Source organism: Rhododendron vialii, chromosome 1a, assembly GCF_030253575.1.
Source record: "Rhododendron vialii isolate Sample 1 chromosome 1a, ASM3025357v1".
Classification (NCBI taxonomy): domain Eukaryota; kingdom Viridiplantae; phylum Streptophyta; class Magnoliopsida; order Ericales; family Ericaceae; genus Rhododendron; species Rhododendron vialii.
Window position 1 is genome coordinate 48,288,738 of NC_080557.1, and position 15,944 is coordinate 48,304,681.

The window sequence follows — 15,944 nt, forward strand, 5'->3', positions numbered from 1 at the left end:
GAAAGCAGAACCACACGGATCTGTTATTCACGAGGAGATAAATTAACATCCGAAATGTTTTAAGGGGCGAAGCGACCATAACGACCTTCTCAAGAACACCAAAGCTTCCTTCCATGTGCAACAAATTATTTGACAGTGATGCAGCTCACTTTTTAAGAAAGAACCGTAATCCAAAACCTAAATGGCTACAGGCTGAAATATCATTAGCAAACGGAATACACCCCCACCAAGAGTCTGATTTTTGTTTTCAAGTTTCTGCTTAAGCAGTGGCACCTGCATAAGCCGTGACTGGAGTGGTACTCTGTTGTCTACCTGCGCTGTATTTCTTGGTGATGAATCTGCAAAAGCCAACACAAGAATCACTAGCACCAGCAGTTTCACTAAAGAAGACTTATATTCTGGAGCAGAAGTGTTCAATTGGAATTTTTTTATACAAAATTAAAAAAATCACTAGCCAATAAATAATTGGAGCAGGAATAGGCAAGGTTCATATGGTGATACAGATTATGGGGAAAATCTTAGTTATATTGGCGTATGAGTTAAGAATGGTATGTGGAGATACCTGAAGAAATCCCTCCATAACAACTCATACATCAACCAGTGCATCCCAGTATCAGAAGGCCCACTGCCACCATCTTTCTGGTTTGAGGCAGCAGAAATTGTCCTGCCAATGACACGAATCAGCTGAATCTCAGAAAATGTTGGACAATCTTGTTAACAAGTACATATTTTCTCAACCTGTAGACCTGAGCACATTAAACTAAGCCCTACCTGGAAATGGATTTCTTCAAATCATCAAACATTGAGCGGGGGGAGAGGCATCCCATAGAGAGCCATGGAGAGATTTTGCAGGAAAAGTTTGCACCATAAATGCTGTCATTGTTGCCATTCTTGGTTCCATTGTTTGGTTGCGCTCGGCATTCAGCTGCGAATTTTGTAAGCCTCTGCAATGCTTCAGTTTCTCCTCCCACCAGAGAAGCATTGGCAGCCGGCTTGCCATCCTGCATAAGGACAATGACGACACTGTCACTTTTTAGAAGCAGAACAAAGATGTCTGTTAGTTTTACTCAGGTTTACCAATGACTGTTGAAATATTGGTCACATAATAGGTCAGAAAGAAATTGGGGTAAACTCTGCAGGCAGCATTGAAATGGGTGACTCACTGCAAGAGATCTGTTAGAACTTTGTAGACCAGTTGACAATAGGTAGCGCAGCCTCTAGATTATACAGACCATCAAGCTTGGGTGGCTTAGAGATGCCATGTGGGACAAGTCCAAAGTTCCAAACAATATCAATTCAAAGGAATGCTACAATGTCTAGGACTCATGACATCTTCAACAATTCTTACAGCATCTCAACCATTAGTATTGAGCTTTACTGGAAAAGGATGGAAATAATTACTAACTAACCCAAGATAAACACCGAATATGGCGAAATGACTATGCACTATTACATCCTTGATCGATAAAGTGTGCTTCTGACAAAAGCGGCATGACTAGCGGATTCACGAAATCTAAACACAATCTTTCATTCATCAGGCAGATTCACAGCCATCGAGAAGGAACCTCGTGGATGACATCGAAAGGATACACAGCCCACATAGATGGGAGATCACTGAAAGCACTAATGCTAAAGAGGTACGTATGGGCTACAGCTACAAGCAGCATAAATGGACATCAAAAGACTGGCAATTGGAAGAAACTACACTGAACAAACCATACTACCGCAACATAAAGACACCTTATAGGCTTATACCATGTTTTTTCTCAGTCAAGGGCAGCATAGTAATTCCATTTTCTATCAATATTGTCCAAGTAAAGCAACAAAGGCTTGGAATTAGGCAAAGATGGCAAATCATGAGCATAATTCAACTCGAAGAAAAAGAATGAAGGCAAAGAAAGCGGTAAGAATGAAATAGAATGACGTAATTAGAGCATCCTCAATGTAATAATAAAAACCAAAAGGTTGCTAAAGTTAGCAATGTGTGCTCAAAAAAGTGCTCACATTGTAATAATCAAACTTAGCAACCTCTTAACCAATAATCAAATTTGGGCATTTGGATAATCAAAACTAGCAACTTTTTGCCAATAACCCAATTTATTGTATCCCACAGCTTCTCAATCAAGTACAAGTGTACAACCATCATGGGAAAGTGGAACTCACTCTCCATAAAGCAAATGCTTTATTGGTAGGTGAAACTCACTCTCCACTTTGGCAAGTGGTTGTGCATTTAACAATATTGATCACTTTATGGATAACAAATGCTCTTCACTTTCACTTATCTTACTAGAATGACATTTAACGTAGACCATTAGATTGAGAAGAAAAAAACTTACCATTAGATTTGAATTTTTGCCAACTCATTTTGATTATGGGCAAAAAATAAACAATGTGGGACTTGACATTACTAACTTTAACAACCTCTAAATGGATAATCAAAATCTGATGTGGCAAGGCTTGATTATTCACTTTTGATCTATGTAACACGGACACGGATATGGACACGGGACACAACAATTCTAAAAAAATGGGGATACGGACTCGGCAAGGGACACGCCATGTGTATAAATAAATAAAAAATAAATATATGTACATATATAAAAAAAAATTATGAACCATTGTATATGAATAATTTCACAAATTGTATAAAAAAATTTCAAAGGCATAATTACAGTTTAACCCAAATGTTTTAAATAATTTCATATTAACCCCCAAAATTTTAAAAATATTACATTTTGACCCCTAGCCATGTCCCCGGCGTGTCCTCAGCCGTGTCCCATATCAAAAAATAATAAAAATTATTGGACACGCCATGTGGCGTGTCCAATACGTGTCCCCGAGTCCAATACGTGAACACGGCGCCCTTTTGGAGTGTCGGTGCTACATAGCTTTTGATTATTACATTGAGGATGCTCTTAGTTTCACTTCAATCATCCTCTTAATAAGTTTCACCACTCACGTATAGAACTTCACGCATATAGATTGTAACTGTATTCTACTAATCAAACCTGTGTCAAACCATTCAACAGTACTCATACTGCAAACACACTTTGAATGTTGGAAAAAAAGGAAAGATGAAAACAATTACTGTACTTAGAAGCTTAAACTTCAAACAGATACAAAACCTCTCATGTCAGGTCACATGATCTGTCACAAACACAAACACATTCGCAGTGCCACCCAGCCACTGAGCTACATAAATGTTAATCACTTGCCTGATTTTCCCGTACAATACCAACAGCTTAAAGGCAACATACTAGAAGTGCTCTTACAGAACCAACAAGAAACAAAATACAAGAACACAGAAATATCTGAAACTATGACTAGTTTTCTTTGTAATTGAACGGTATGCCTTCCTGGTTTTTCTCTGACATGATGTGTTCTTTCAAAAAAGTTTGGATTACCACAAACAAGTAAACAAGACAAATAACGTAGTAAAGAATAAGGGACGGCATAACTCAAAAGACTATTTTTGCATTACTAGAATATTAGTGCTATGGTTTCCGAATGAAGGAAGCAAGGTAATAAGCACAACAATTGAATTGGGTCTCTAGGCATGCCCGTTCTGGTGCTTCCCACTTTGACTTGGGTGTATGGTTTCACGGCATAAGTTCCCTTGATTTTCCTGATTCTTGGAGGTACAAGGGGGTTGCTATTCAGTGGCAGAACATATTGCGAGCAGCTACTTAGTCTATATATTTCCAAAGTTTAAGTCTATCTCACATCCTCCCCTCTCATACCCCATCGATTAGGATTACATGGATACCGAGGACATAAAAAAACTGAACCAAACAAAGCACATACCTGACCCAATGTAGCACTTGGGTTGAGACCCAAATCAACCAACGACGGAATCTCCCCAACTTCAGTATCCCCCATAGACGGCAACCCCTTCAACTGATCCAACGCCTCGATAGTTTTCCTAATCTCTAACCCCTGCACTTTCTCCTTGAACCCACCATAATTCGTTGGCATTTCCTCCAACTTAAACGGCAAATCATCCATATGGTACAAAGTACTCCCCCAAAAGTACTTCACCTCAACTCCCTCATCCTTCAACGCCTCCTCAATCTTCTCCTCAGCCTTAACCTCCTCATGTGACACCTCTCTATGCGCAAACACCGCATCCGCCCCGGTTTCTTTAACCAACTCAACCAATACACTCTCAGGCTTCCCAATCCTAACAATTAGGTCAGACCCACGTTCTCTAAGGTTCTTCCTAAGGTCCGAAACGGATTCAATCAAGAACGTGGCCCGGTAGGGTCCGGTCTTATCGAACCCGGTTGAGGACTTCCCGTAATCCCTTGGGTCGAAGCAGTAGACGGGCAGGACGGACCCGGATTCGTTGTTGGCGGAGTTTAGGGTTTCGTTGTCGTGAACACGGAGGTCGTTTCGGAACCATACGATGGAGCATCGACGAATGCCGGCGGGGTTGGTGGGGTCGGATGGGCGGCGGGGGTTTAGAGAGAGAGGGGCTTGGAGAGGGTTGGATGAGATGGTGGATTTGTGGGAGGGTTTCGGAGGGGAGAAGGTGGAGGAGAGAGAGAGGGAGGAGAGAGAGGAGATTTGGGTGGGGATTTTGACACTTTTGGGGTTAATGAAAAGAAGGGAGGTGATTTTGGGAGGGATGAGGAAGTTTGGTGTGGGTAGGAGGAGGGTTGGGGAGAGAGAGAGGGAGAGTGAAGCGGTTGGGAGAGGGTTGAAGGGTAAGATGGGAAGAAGCTCGGTTTGGTCATCTGATGGTGTTTGGGGTTCTGGTTTTTCCAGGGTTTGGTTCTTGGAGTCCATTTTCAGGTTGAAGATAAGCTCTTGTGTATCTCCTCCTCCTCTGCTTCTCTCTCTCTCTGTCTCTCTCTAACTTGCTGTGTTTATGTTGTGAAGGTGAAGGTGAGTTTGGTGGCAAATGCGAGGGGATATGAAGCCGTTGTCTGTATTACTTATGATGGCCCACTTTTCCTCTTCCACCAAACTTTTTTTCCCACTAACCTTCAAACTCAATAACAAGGAAAAATATTAGTATTTGCTCCTCAGCACCGCCACGTGAAAGACGTCTACCACCGCAATTCATGCGAAGCTCGGGACTAAAAACCAATGTTCACTTCACAACTCTACTCAAAAAATAATTTTTAATTAAATTATTACTCTTATTTTTTTTTCTAACTTTTTAATCATTACTCTTATTTTTCACTCTATCTCTCTTCACTTTTTTTTTCCTCTCAAATCATTATTTTCATTTCTTTCTCCACTCATTACCCAAAAATACTATTCAAATCACAAACCAAATAAAGCATAAATGTATAGACCCACATTAAAGTGTGATGGTAGATTTCTCTATAGCATCACGTGACAATGTTTCAGAGGCACTTAATAATCACTCCAATCATAGTCTCAGTTTAATAATAGAGGCGGTGATTGTTCGGAATTTTAGTTTAGTTTGGGTTGCAAGTAAAGTTGAATGCAATTAGTGCCTCTCTTATACTTCCATGTATATAAATAGTATTCGATTCCCGTAAATACTGATCCCCTCTCCAAGTTCCCTGGGAAAAAAATAAGTTGTTTAGTTTGGGTTGGTAGAACAGGAGTAGGCAGATTGCGTGGACTTTGATCATACAAAACCAAGAATTAGTTAATTAAATCGTCAACAAAAATTCTGAATAATGAAAGAGTAGAAGCTTCTTTCTGTTGTCTGGGCTTAAGTTTGTTTAATTAGAGAACAACTAAACTCCCGGTTTACCTTCCATGCAATTGGGCATTTTCAAACAAAATCACAGGGAAATATCGATCAGATTTTTCCTGGGATTCCATGAAGAGACGCATTGTCAAGGCAAAACCATCTCTCCGTCTCCCCCTGGCTCATGAAATTTTAGCTGTACCATTTTCTCTTTTTATCGAACAGGTTAGTTAGCACATTAATACTTTATGTCATCAGCACATTGCCCAGAACTGAATCAATGTCATTAAACATCTGTTTTCCAGAATATAGTCAAGTCGTATTGAAAATTATATCCCAATGTCCTTGAATCATAAAGCACCATCTTAGAGTAGTTGAGATGCTCCATCTGGTGACCCCAGTAATGGGAATTAGAGCAACCTGAACTCACCAGCCCGGCAGAGGCTTCATCCACACCGCTTCCAAACAAGGCGGCACAAACACAAAAGATAAAACATCTTTAAATGAACTCTCTGAAAAAAATGCAAAGATAATAACTGGGACACACCAATTAAATGCCATTAAAGAAACCCAACAACCCTATGATATGAACACGAGCAGACCTTAAAATGTTCGAGCCGATCCTGATCCATTTACTAAACAAGCCGAGCCTACACAAACGTGTCGTGCTGAGCTTTAGAGTGTTGAGCTCTACATGAGCCCAGAACTCAAACTCAAGCTCGAGCTCAGCTCGATTACTAAACGAGCCAAACCAAACCCTTAGCGAGCCAAGCCTCAAGCTGCTCGGTTGTTTGCAGCCCTGCTCACATTTAAATCAGTTAACAAGAAGCACCACCTAACTGCCAAGGGATAGTCAACAAACAAGAAGCAGATATTGACAAGGTGGCACCTAAATTGGAGTACCACCAAACTGCCAAAGAGATAACAGAAAATCAGCAAGCAAAGACTCAAACTCCACCCTCCATGAGTCAACTAAATTTCAGCAGAGAGAATCCGCATCTGAAGTTCTGGACTATCATTTCTTTGACCGATTCTACAGGAGGCCCACCATGACCAGTTGGGTTTCGTTCTGTAAATAAGGCTCACTAGCCCACCCCCAACTAACAATATAAGCATCGATTGCACCAACACATGTATCAAAGGAAATTATTTCAGGGCAAATATATCCAGACAGATAAGTGTCTGAAGCCGTTTAATGTGTGGGTCCCACACATGCAAGTAAAATGAGACATCCCAAATTGGTTCAAAAGCCAGCTGCCTCAGTATTTTGGAAACAAATAAAATGAGCCACGGAGCGGACAATCGTATCAATCAGCCCTACCATGCCTAAAAGGTTCCCATTTTTCTTAATATTTCAGAACCCAGATATCACACTAAGGGGGAAAAGTTGCATTGAAGAAGAGATTTCATGAACCTAGGTTCTTCAGCATTATAGCAAAAGATTTGAGAATGAATTATATACACCAGATCACAGCTGGGAGTCGCATTAGAAAGAGGACCAGACCATTTGTGTCACACATCAATGCTATGTTCAATCTGGGATATGTGAAGCAAACATCCAAACGGTTTTTACGAGCATCTCTTATTCTTCTAACTCCTCCCAAAAAAGGTAACTAATCTTCTATTTCATTGTCCTTTGGCTTTGCACCATACCCTTTTTCTTTTTCCTCCAAAAATCGAAGATTAAAAAACACTAAAACAGCAAAAGTTCGTAAATTTCCCACCTGAGTTAAAAACAAGAGAGAAAAACATTGTGAATAATCTTTCAATCTCTTTTATAGCTTGTTACCTGTGGTGTTTATGAAGGCCCAAGCATCTTCCGTAATCGATTCTAATTCTGTTGGGAATTCTGGTCTACTTTCAGCATCTTGTTTCTGACATTTTTATGATCTGTGTACCAAGATAACTCCACTTAAAACAATGAGCTGATCGCAGGGGAAAAAACATAATTAGATAGGCGTACTGTAACGAAAAGCAAATATGGTTACAGAGATATACTACCGCTAAGGTACGTGAAAGCTCTTTTACTGCTCCTATCTTGCAGAATTTTCCTAATTTCAACTCCACAAAGCCTCAAAAACAGAACAAAGTTTGCTTATAACATAATGGTCCATAGTTAAAACATCTTAAGCAAAACTTCCATTTTGATTCTTCCATATTCCTTGTATAACAAAACTAAAATGTCTCCACAAAACTGGTTTCATTTAAACTTTAATCCCCTTGGCATTCATGCTTTTTATAGACCTGCCACTACTTTTCTTCTTCTGCTTCTGTCCACTCTTCTTGTGCTGCTCCGTTCTTTCATGGGGATTCACATCTTCAAATTTAATTGGTTTTATGATCACACCGGGTTTCTTAACCACCTGCAACAAATGAAACAATGGATACAATACTTAGAAGTGCTGCTTGGGGATCCACTCTTCCTTTCCCATTCACACTAAGAAAAAAAATGGGCATATAGAAATGGGATGTCATTTCGCCAATAATAAATGCTACACTAAGGAATGCCGTAACCAACATACTTGTGGCCGATTAAGAGCTCCAATTGTCGACATTGGGTGGTATTCAGGTCCAATAGGCATTCTGATGCTCTGTTCAAACACCTCCAGTGATGTATATGGGTAGGGCAATGTCTTTGGATGTAGTTTTTCTGCCTGCCAAATCCAAAAACATGGAAAGATGAACCCATTGCTCGACTCAACCATAATAAAGAGCTTCTATATAGGATCAGTAGGATACAACATCCTTAATCCAATATGTTTTCCTGAGAATTCGTAACACAACATTTTTTACAACACCTGCAAAATGTCAAAAATGATGACACATTTATCTTATTACTTCCCTATTGACTTTTTGACTAAAAATTGGCGAATTCTTAACTGCGCTTACTGCTTGTCTGATCCAATGGTCAAGTTTCCTATTTTTCCCCTACTTAGGAATAGGGATAACCATGCAAGAATTTGTTCCCCTTAGGCTTCTACCATGTAATATTCCCGAGTAAAAATTCCATCCTACATGTATTGCACAAATAGAAAATTCAAGATGTGTTGTGAAACCAAATATCAAGATTTCTCACCTTCTTATCCACTTTCTCAGAAATGATCACATGCTTAAGATGCGCGTCCTTCCTCTTCTTAAGAACTTCTTCCCTCTTCTTTTTGGCGTTCTCATGCTCTTCCAGCATCCAAGAGGGTAAGCCCTTCTTTTGCTGTATATGAGTCCACTGGCCCCAGCCAGGGAGCAAAATAGGCTTCTCCGGTTCAGGATTTTCTTCATTCAATACCTCCTGCTTATTCCTCTCAAAATCATCTTCCACGTCATCTCCAGCAAAAGCACGCCGTATTAAGTCTTCTTGAGATGGAAGTTCATAAGTAGCCATTGTGCCAGAGGACAAAATTCCATCTACCATCTGCCCCTCACTATCCGAATCATTTTCATAGCCTATTTCCTTCATGGATGCAATCAGAGACAGAAAGCTGAAGTCATGGAGCTGATCAAACATATTAATGGTACCAATCAACAGCGTCAAAGAGTTATACCTCTAAATCTTGATCATTCAAAGTAGGTTCCAAAACCTTTGAAGAGTTCTTGACATTGACATCTACTTCTTTTCCACTTTTGATCTGCTTATTATCATTTGCCGAAGTTTTTTTCATCTGTTAATTACATGAACAAGAGTCAGTATGAAAACTATCAATTTTTCTGTTTGAAAAAAAAGGAATAAATGCTGAAAAAAGAAACGAGCCTTCTTCCATGTGTCTGATGTGAAAATAGCCACTTCATACGTTGTCTTGGACCCAGGGTCTTTGACAATATCGTCAAAATTCTACAAACAGCAACAATGTTATTCTTGCCACACTCCAGAGGGAGAAAGAAAACAATCAGAGTCAAGGTTACCAAACCAATAATCCAATCACCTTAAACACAGGATCGTGTCCGATCTCAGACTCTTCACGAAGTAAATCAGGATCAACATTAACACCCTTCTGAAAATTACTACTGCCATCTTGTCCAGCATCAATATCTTCTTTGGCCTCCAAGTTGTCTTCACTATCACTGTTCCCATAATAATTATCAACTTTGACTTTCTTACTTGATTCTTCAACCTTCTTTTTAGGAGCACCAAAAACCCGTCTGCCAGTTGTAGTTCCAGATTTCACCTTTTCTTGTACCGTCTTATCCCCCAACTGCTTCAACGTTGATTCATATTCTTCAAGAGCAAGCTTAGCTTCTTCATCAGCCGCCTCTTTTCTCTTTTTCAACCCACGGACCTGCGCCAATGTACAAGCAGAAAACATTACACGAATGGACGAAAGATAAACAGCTTAATGCCCAGGGGAATATTCAAGTATTTATACTCGGCCAAACAAGAAGCATGAGGTAGTATGTTCTTTTCGCACACGGATTCCTTTTCTTATAGACATGAAGAGAACCAAGGGAGGACAAGTACAAGCATTGTTTAAGACAACAATTAGGAATACCATGAAAGGCAACGAAAGCACTCCAGATTTAGGTACTTCATCTTCCTCTTCTATTACTTCAAGTGTCTTCTCTTTCGCTTTCTCCAACAATTTTGGTGCATGTCCCTCATCTGATATATCTGAGATATCAATATCATCATCCTCGTCACTGCTGTCATCACTGCTGGTGCTTTCCTTCATTGAGTTCATTTTTCTAGTCAAGAGAGCATGTTGATGGAGCTGTTCTGAAATAGCAGCCCGGGTTCCTTCATCTTGGATATCCAATCCACGCCTCAAAATCCGCTTTGCCCATTTGGAGCTATTTTTGTGCTTCTGTGTCATGCGCTCCTGTACAAATATCATAAGGAAAAATGGACAAACATTGAGCAGCTAGTCTTTTAACTAATAGAAAAAATAACAAATTATTCACACTGGTCCCAAACAATGTCAACATAATTGGCAATAAGTACCTCAGCTCGTTCGAACTCTTGCTTCATGGCAAGATCTTTAGCGGCTTCTGGGTTCATTTCCATTTCAGCAGCTACAGCTTTCAATCTATCCTTCTTCAATACACGATGAAATGTTTTGGACTTGATCTTCTTTATGCGTTTGGCCTTCAATTCGTGACGGAAAAGAAGGCTACGCATTTTAGCAAGATGGTCCTTGCGGTCCTTCACATCTTCAACAGATATCTGCCGATCATCACATGCAATGGTGTCATGAAAGAAGTGCCAAAATTAAAAACAGAAAAAACATGTGCACAATCTAGAAAGATCTCTGATAAATTTAGGGACCCTAAGCAAAACAGTCTATCTGATGAATCTGCCCGCAGAAGTTTTCCCTTCATATCTACAGGTTCTTATTAACCTAATAATTCATCTAAATAGAACTTAGCTATGCAGGTCTCCAAAGCAAGTCTGTGGAGTTCAGAAGGATTTCCTTTCTTATTATGCGTGCAGATTTTAGTTGATTGTATGGACCTTTATCAGATCAAGAATTTCTGAAGATAGCAAGGAGAAAAGTCTTTTTGTACTAGGTAAATACAAGAGATAAGAAGTGAGAGGCAGCTGACCCCAACCTCTGTAATTCAGGGGTATCAAAACCAAGACAAGAAGGTATCAACAGAGGCACGTTGTCACACAATGATAGGAAAGAGGAACAACTCCCAAAACCACCCCACTTAGAGACTCAATTTCAAAATAAAAGAAATGTACAAGGCTTTTCAAACTCAACAAGTGTGTCATGTGAGTGGTAATGACACCAGTCTTGGAAGGAAATGCTCTAGGAAATCAGGTGAGGAACCAGGTATGGTCAACTACAATTCTCGAACACCTTTAACTTCCAAAGTGCTTACTGCATAATACATTCCAACTACCAATTTCTGCTGAAAAAGTCTTTGATTAAAAAGTACTTAAACTGCCACTCAAGCTATAAAAATTGCACAAACAAGTTCTAGAAATCATGCACCACCGAATCCCTTGCTTGGTCTGTTGTGGCTCCTCTTCCAGTTCGAGTGGGGATTACAACTTATCGGAGAAAGCTGAATGGTTTTAAAACAAAAACTCCACTTTTTGATAGGTATGTAATACAAATACTTACATCCTGAATTTGTCCCTTTACTTCAGGGAATTATAGAATTATCCCAATAAACTTACAAGGATTGATACATCAGCACTTAAAAAAAAAAAAGACAACTACAACAGATGCTACACCATATTTGTGTGATTAACAAAGGTGTAGAACCTCCATACCTTGTTCAGTTCTAAAAGCCTTGCTCCATCTTTGCTGTGAGCTTCCGCAACTCCATTATCATTAACCAAGGAAGCAATTTTCTTCTCAAACTCACTTCTAGGTTCAAATTCAGAAGCTATTGCACCTACAGTGGAATATCCCAGGTTTCTGTCTTCATCAAAATAAAGAGTTGGCGCCTCTCTATTCTTCTTGACCAAAGGCTCCCACTTTGTAATATCCTTCTTTGATTGTTCATAAGCTACTTTCCTCTCCACCTTCTCCCGATCTACTTTTGGAAGAGGTGCTTGAATGGGCATGGATTTCTTCTCCATTCGTTGCATGCTCGCTCTAACTTTGCTAAAGCCAAGCTTTCCATGGAGAGGGTCCAGAAGGTCCTGAATGCTAATGCGGCCATCACCATCAAGAACACTACGACTGGGATTATATTCAGACTCTGGGTATGCCTCAGATATGACAAGATCATTTTTCCTCCTATTACCTGGCAAGTTATAAAAACTTGGGCAGTTAGGTTATTATTGCAATCAGCGCAATAGAAGGGTGACTTTCAGACACCACATAAAACCTACTTGAGACATGTTCAAAGTAGGATTCTACTTGAAGCAGTCATGTGACCATTTTTTTTCATTTTTCTCATCACGATTCAATGGCAACTCGTACATTGCTCATGATATAATTGCCAAAAACGCACAGAAATGTCCTGCATTGATGGTAACACCGGTGTTGCTCGCAACCTTCCTCAACAAAGGCATAATTAAGTCCAAAAACAAGGTGGACATGAATAAATAACTTCTACACTTGAAGTATAAATATCTCCCAAGGTCTGAACTAGTTTACGTCATTCCAAAAGCAGGTAAGAGTCCTAAGACTATTTAGCGGTGATGCCTGTTGCCTAATCATATGACAACTTAATCAATTAGGACTATTATGAAACACACTCCACACACAAACGAAGGTTCCCGAATACAGGAAATCTTACCTTCAAAAGCCTCAACTGGAAGCCCAGTGATTTGTTGCAACATCCTTGAATGCCTGCCTTCGTCTTCCTCAATCTCATCTCCATTTTGGTCATCCCTACTACCATTGGCATCACTACCATCTTCATCATCATCTGATGCTACATTCTCATCCTACACAAAGGAACACAAGCAAGAACAATATAGACAGCAAAAGGAAAAGCAATTTATACATGTGGTATTCCGGGATGCAAGAGCAAGATTGTGGGATGATGCAGCTCATAAGTGCCGCAATTTGGTACAGCACAATGATGAAAACAATCTTCTGCAAACAAGTCTTTTCCATCATAATTTCAGATCACATAAGAAAAGGTAGGGAACACAGCCTGGTTCTACACAACTCTCCCTCCTCCCTCCCTCCCTCCCTCCCTCCCCCTTGTGTGTGCAGGTGTGCATGGTGTTCGCGCTCCACATATCAATGGGATAGATGAAACCAGAAATTGTTGTCCGTCTGATATATCTATCTGATAAGTGCCGAAATATTGATATTTTGGCTCTCCAAATTACACTTGTTAATTATTTATATTTGTTATCTGATATTTATTTTGCTTTTATTGTATTTATAGGTTGATCAAGCTCGTTGCCCAAAATATTGGATAAAAAGAAGAGTTTAATGAAGTTTGGGGTTAAAGCGCAGAATGCTTCAAAGTTGAATTGTTAATTTATTAACGCATGAAGTCCAAGGGGCTAAATGTAATTAATGCTTGAAATCCTATATAAACAATGGAAACCTACTGACTTGAGGGTTAGCAGCTGGTAGGCGTGGACTTGCCGTGGAGCTACGAAGGTACGAAGCCAACAGTGAACGAACAAAGAGGTTGCTGTCATGGAGGCTAAATCAAGATTAAGTTGTCTCTTCCCCATGAGCGGCTAAACCCCCTTCTAGGGTTTAGATGAAGCTCAAATTCTGAGTAATACTATCTATGTTTTGATTTGGGTTTTATTATTCGAATCGTGGTTGTATGACTATTTAGGATTTATTACTATTATTCTTTCCACCAAATTGTGTGCATGAATTTCTAGATTTTATGCACGTTCGTACAATGGTTTTAATTATTTTGTGATAACTGGTTATATGGATTATACTATGTAAGACGAGTCGTGCTGATGAGACGATCTGTGCTTGATTAGAGACGGTTCGTGCTAATAAGACGATTCGTGCTAGGCAGAGATAGTCCATACCGATTGGTGATTCATAAATTATTTTTAGGAGATATCGCTAGGGCTTGCAATCCTACGGTATCCGAATTGATTCGAGTAGTTAACCTGTAATCGAAACATATTTAGGTTACGAGGGAAAAGAGTGGATTCGAAACCCTAGAGCTTTTTTCCCATCAACTATTTTCTGCTTTTCCGTCGTCTTTAATTTTAGTTCATAGTTTTTAGAAATCAAACAATCAAATCTCTTTTCGAATTAAGTTAGAAATCAATTGAAACAATCGCAATTTAGCCTTCGTAATCCCTGAGGACGATACTCGGAGTACTTAACGCTATCTTTTAGGTAGTAGTAATTATTCTATTTTATTAATTATTTTTGATACGGAAACGAAGCGATCACTATCCGTAAACAAATCAACGCGATTTTAATCGAAACTGTAAGTGTATAGACTGGTAGATGTCAACGAGAACTTCAGGGTTATGTCCAGTCACGAACATGACATGAAACAAAAAATCGCAAATGTAATAGAAACTAAACAATACGATCCAGCGAAACAACATAAGCTAAAATAAGGATAAAAAATAAAGACTTGGAAATATGAATTGGTAATCAGTAATTACTCGAGACCAAACAAAACAAAGCAATCAACGAGATTAGAGATAAACACTTTTCATTTGGGTTTTTTTTTCTTCGTCCTTCTCGACGACCAAATAGACAACTGTAGCTCCAAAAACTTCTGGTAGCGTATTCATTGAACTAGATTATAGTTAAACTCAATATTTTATCTTTCAGAATGCATATGAATGCACACGATTGCATGCATCAACAACACTACAATTACATATGACTAAAACTTCATAAATGTATAGGCTGATTGAAACTATACACCACAATTTAGTTGATACTTGATACTATTTCTGTGATATATATTGTTAGAAATGGATATCCAACAAAACAAAAATGTTCACCCACCTAATATTAGACTCAGGTACTCAAGTGAATAAACAGATTCAAAGAAGGTCAAAATTAAAGCAGGGGGACCAACCTTAAATTGCTCTGGGAGCTCGTACTCGAAATTCTCGACAGGATCGTACCGGCGATTCTTTCCGGATTCTTCCTCGGGAATCGCTTCCTCGTACTCGTACACGTCGTTGGCGTCATCGGAATCGATCTCTTCCTCGTCGTCGCTGTTTCTAGGTTTAGCTTGGTTCATGAGCTCGATCTCCTTCCGCAAGGAATTCGGCAAGTGCGGCCCAGTCCTTTTCCTCCTCTCTCCGCCTTCCTTCTTCTTGTTGTTCTTCTTCTTCTTCGAGTGATCTAGGGTTTTGGAATTCGAAAACTTTCTCTTCTTCATGACTTGTCTGTCGTTGTTGTCTCTGGTCTTTCTCTTCGTCTCCGCCATCTCTGTGAAGAAGGAAAGTGGGAACAGGCGGCGATTGAACCTTGCCCTGCGAAGTGTGTGTCGCTTTTTTTTTTGTGCGCTATTCAGTTAACGGGTTCAGATCCAGTCCAGTCTTCAAAAGACCAGTTTGGTCCAGTTAACGGCTAAGATTAATTGTACAAAATCCAATGCTTCACATGCTGCCACGTCAAGTCTTACTTTTGGCTCTCAAAAAAGGCACGGAACGGAAGTTATGCCAAAAAAAAAAAAACTCTGAAAATGCAAAACTGCACCCAAGTCACGTGTGACCTCACACACGTGCTCGCCACCTCGATAAATGACCGTAAATCTGACCCTAAATGCAAGTTTGATTATTCAGCACATGCGTAATTTTTGTTTTAGCCCAGGTTAGTTCGGTTGGTTGGTTGATTTGCTCGATTAGACTATTTATCACAAACCTTTGTCGTTGGACTCTTCCGAAAAGACGTTTCATTTTGAGATTAAAAAA

The 15,944-nt window shown here is 39.6% G+C and overlaps 2 protein-coding genes and 1 long non-coding RNA gene across 3 annotated transcripts; 1 reads left to right on the forward strand and 2 right to left on the reverse strand.

Annotated features, from left to right (window-relative positions):
- LOC131304191 (blue-light photoreceptor PHR2) lies at nt 1–4,985 on the reverse strand. Its single transcript, XM_058331336.1, has 4 exons — nt 3,805–4,985; nt 772–1,001; nt 563–664; nt 1–338 (listed from the first exon to the last, which is right to left on the reverse strand). The coding sequence occupies exons 1-4, from the start codon at nt 4,786–4,788 to the stop codon at nt 260–262; spliced, it is 1,395 nt and encodes a 464-aa protein (XP_058187319.1). The 5' UTR covers nt 4,789–4,985; the 3' UTR covers nt 1–259.
- A 1,734-nt stretch (nt 4,986–6,719) lies between these two features.
- Nucleotides 6,720–7,860, forward strand: LOC131317460 (uncharacterized). The gene is made up of 2 exons (XR_009197348.1): nt 6,720–7,563; nt 7,662–7,860. It is a non-coding gene; the product is annotated as an uncharacterized LOC131317460 (long non-coding RNA).
- LOC131317453 (uncharacterized protein C57A7.06) lies at nt 7,598–15,546 on the reverse strand. The gene is made up of 11 exons (XM_058347009.1): nt 15,101–15,546; nt 12,860–13,010; nt 11,883–12,361; nt 10,602–10,823; nt 10,153–10,479; nt 9,589–9,942; nt 9,417–9,497; nt 9,211–9,327; nt 8,748–9,119; nt 8,194–8,325; nt 7,598–8,034 (listed from the first exon to the last, which is right to left on the reverse strand). The coding sequence occupies exons 1-11, from the start codon at nt 15,455–15,457 to the stop codon at nt 7,876–7,878; spliced, it is 2,751 nt and encodes a 916-aa protein (XP_058202992.1). The 5' UTR covers nt 15,458–15,546; the 3' UTR covers nt 7,598–7,875.
- Between the last annotated feature and the right edge of the window lie 398 nt (nt 15,547–15,944).

What these genes read in the sequence shown, in the direction of transcription:
- LOC131304191 (XM_058331336.1), bottom strand. Translation starts at nt 4,788, where the DNA reads ATGGACTCCAAGAACCAAACCCTGGAAAAACCAGAACCCCAAACACCA. An exon ending in TTGAAGAAATCCATTTCCAG is followed by an intron (nt 665 to 771) that starts GTAGGGCTTAGT and finishes TGTCATTGGCAG; the next exon opens with GACAATTTCTGCTGCCTCAA. An exon ending in TTATGGAGGGATTTCTTCAG is followed by an intron (nt 339 to 562) that starts GTATCTCCACAT and finishes TGGCTTTTGCAG; the next exon opens with ATTCATCACCAAGAAATACA.
- LOC131317453 (XM_058347009.1), bottom strand. Translation starts at nt 15,457, where the DNA reads ATGGCGGAGACGAAGAGAAAGACCAGAGACAACAACGACAGACAAGTC. An exon ending in TCCAGTTGAGGCTTTTGAAG is followed by an intron (nt 12,362 to 12,859) that starts GTAAGATTTCCT and finishes ATAACTTGCCAG; the next exon opens with GTAATAGGAGGAAAAATGAT. An exon ending in TGCTTTCGTTGCCTTTCATG is followed by an intron (nt 9,943 to 10,152) that starts GTATTCCTAATT and finishes ACATTGGCGCAG; the next exon opens with GTCCGTGGGTTGAAAAAGAG.